The 2,263-nt window shown below is 30.2% G+C and overlaps 1 protein-coding gene across 1 annotated transcript in view; it reads right to left on the bottom strand.

Annotated features, from left to right (window-relative positions):
- Nucleotides 1–2,263, bottom strand: part of LOC123008220 (furin-like protease 2) — a 123,264-nt gene that overhangs the window by 25,093 nt on the left and 95,908 nt on the right. The window contains exon 6 of the mRNA XM_044403921.1: nucleotides 1,540–1,699. Coding sequence (XP_044259856.1) covers nucleotides 1,540–1,699 — 160 coding nt within the window. The remainder of the gene's footprint in view (nucleotides 1–1,539; nucleotides 1,700–2,263) is intronic.

Here is a 2,263-nt window from a genome sequence, read left to right on the forward strand (position 1 = left end):
TATTTTTTTTAGAAAAGTCTAAATAATTCAAAAACGGTTAAATGTAGGTATAGGGAAGTCTCATAAAAACTCTCTCAAAATCGCTTCAGTAATCCAAAAAGGCAATAAAAAATATAACTTTCTATTTAAAATTACGAAGTTGATACCCATTTCCGGTGTAACCGGAAGTGCTGCCATCCTCCAATATTTTCATTGAGCGGGATCTAAACAATTATGACTATATTCAAAATTTTAGATAAATATCACTGTTAGAATTTTTTCTTTACTAAATCGAGGAGAATTTAGTTCTTCGATCTGTATTAACATTCCCTATACCATGTTTGATAGTTTTCAAGTTATAGTAACTTTTTTTGATATTGTGAGAAATATTAGCTACTTTAGAAATACGTTTTCATAGAAATAAGGAAAAAAAATAGAATATCAAAATTATTCAATTTTAGATTAAATAAATTTAATTTGAATTTACGAAAAAAAATAACACAATTGTGAAAAAAAAACTTGGCGTTTTTTCAGTAAGAAATATTTCAATGGCAGACTATGCGAAAACTACCACAGATAGTAAAAAAATAACCTGGAAATTATTAAATTTAGGTATAGAGAATGTTGATACAGATTGATACAAAATTAAATTCTCTTTAATTTAGTGAAGAAAAATTAAGGGCCTTCCATTTGAAAAAAATTCAGTTACGGTTATTTGAAGTTTCCCAAACGTAACTTGAAATATTGAAGGTTTGTTAATTAAGAAAAAAAGATGTAATCTTTCTTTTTCATATACCCAGATACGATTTCATAATAATTGAAAATGATGGAGTTATAGATTTTTGGAGAGGAGGATGCAAATTATTTTTTTTAGAAAAGTCTAAATAATTCAAAAACGGTTAAATTTAGGTATAGGGAAGTCTCATAAAAACTCTTTCAAAATCACTTGAGTAATCCAAAAAGGCAATAAAAAATATAACTTTCTATTTAAAATAACGAATTTGATACCCATTTCCGGTATAACCGGAAGTGCTGCCATCTTGAAAATATTCTCATTGAGCGGAATCTAAACGATTATGGTGGTATTCAAAATTTTAGATAAATATCACTGCTAGAACTCCCAATACTTCTAATGTGGGGTTTAGGCGAAACACCCTGTATACTTTTTTCTCAGACTGAATTAGCGAGAGAAAAAAAATTTAGCAACTTTGGCTAATTAACAAGTCGTGCTTAAAACTCAACAAACTTGTTTAGACTTATTGTTGAAATAATTAAAATTTACAAGCCACCGACTTTTTTCGAAATCATCGAAACTTTTAGAAACAGAACGGCGGCGCGAATTAAAACTTTTCCCTTCTTTGCTGAATTAATAACTGCTCTTAAATGAACAATACGAAAATACTACGTCGCGCTTATTACTCAACGCTAGTAAATCCTTGAGCAATTAATTTAATGAAAACATGGCAAAGCTTCAGATATTTTAATAAAGACGTACGAAGAAGGAGGAGGAGGAGGAGGAGGTGGAGGTGGAGGAAGAGGTTTTTGTCTCTTTTACTTTACCTCCAATGCTCGAGTTGTAGGCAACGCCTATTCCGCAAAATTGGTTGTAAGCAACAGCAGCCACTTCGCCCGCACAACGGGTACCGTGCTTATTATCTCCATTATCTTGCGGCATGGGATCGTCGTCGTTGCCGTTAATGTCAGTGCTGGCCAGAGGGTCCTAAAACACAAAAACTCAAACGACAAAAAAAAAAACACGAAAATATCACACCAACAACCCCCAAATTGACATTTCTGACCACTAAGCTTCAATGAAAAAATCAGTTTTCAAACTTGAAAAATACAGTGCAACCTCGATGATCCGCACTATATGTGTTAGGAGTATCGAATTCCATTTTTAATTTATTCTAATATAGAAATATTATCGCAAAAACAAGAGAAAAATTTACAAAAACCCCAATTTTATTCAAAATGTAGCCTTCTCTTTCAACATTTCTAGTGATTATAAATCCCTATTAAAAAAAAAAAAATGAAAATAAATACTTTCTACTTCTGGATAAGTTGCTAATTTCAAATTTTTCCTTTGATTCTGATTTAAAAAATACACTGCAACTTCGATAATTCGCAATATTTTCATGTAAAAATTTTTCGGATTATGTATTCCTTATTTCAATTTGTGAAAAAATACAAATATTCTCAAAAAACTCATAAAAATTCCGGTTTTTAAATAATCATCAATTTTTTTCAAAATTTCTTCCAGTGATTTTTATATTGAAAAGCATAA

The sequence above is a fragment of the Tribolium madens genome, unplaced genomic scaffold, assembly GCF_015345945.1.
Source record: "Tribolium madens isolate multiple individuals breed KSU strain unplaced genomic scaffold, Tmad_KSU_1.1 Scaffold_3;HRSCAF=73;Tcas5.2_LG2, whole genome shotgun sequence".
In the NCBI taxonomy this organism is placed as follows: domain Eukaryota; kingdom Metazoa; phylum Arthropoda; class Insecta; order Coleoptera; family Tenebrionidae; genus Tribolium; species Tribolium madens.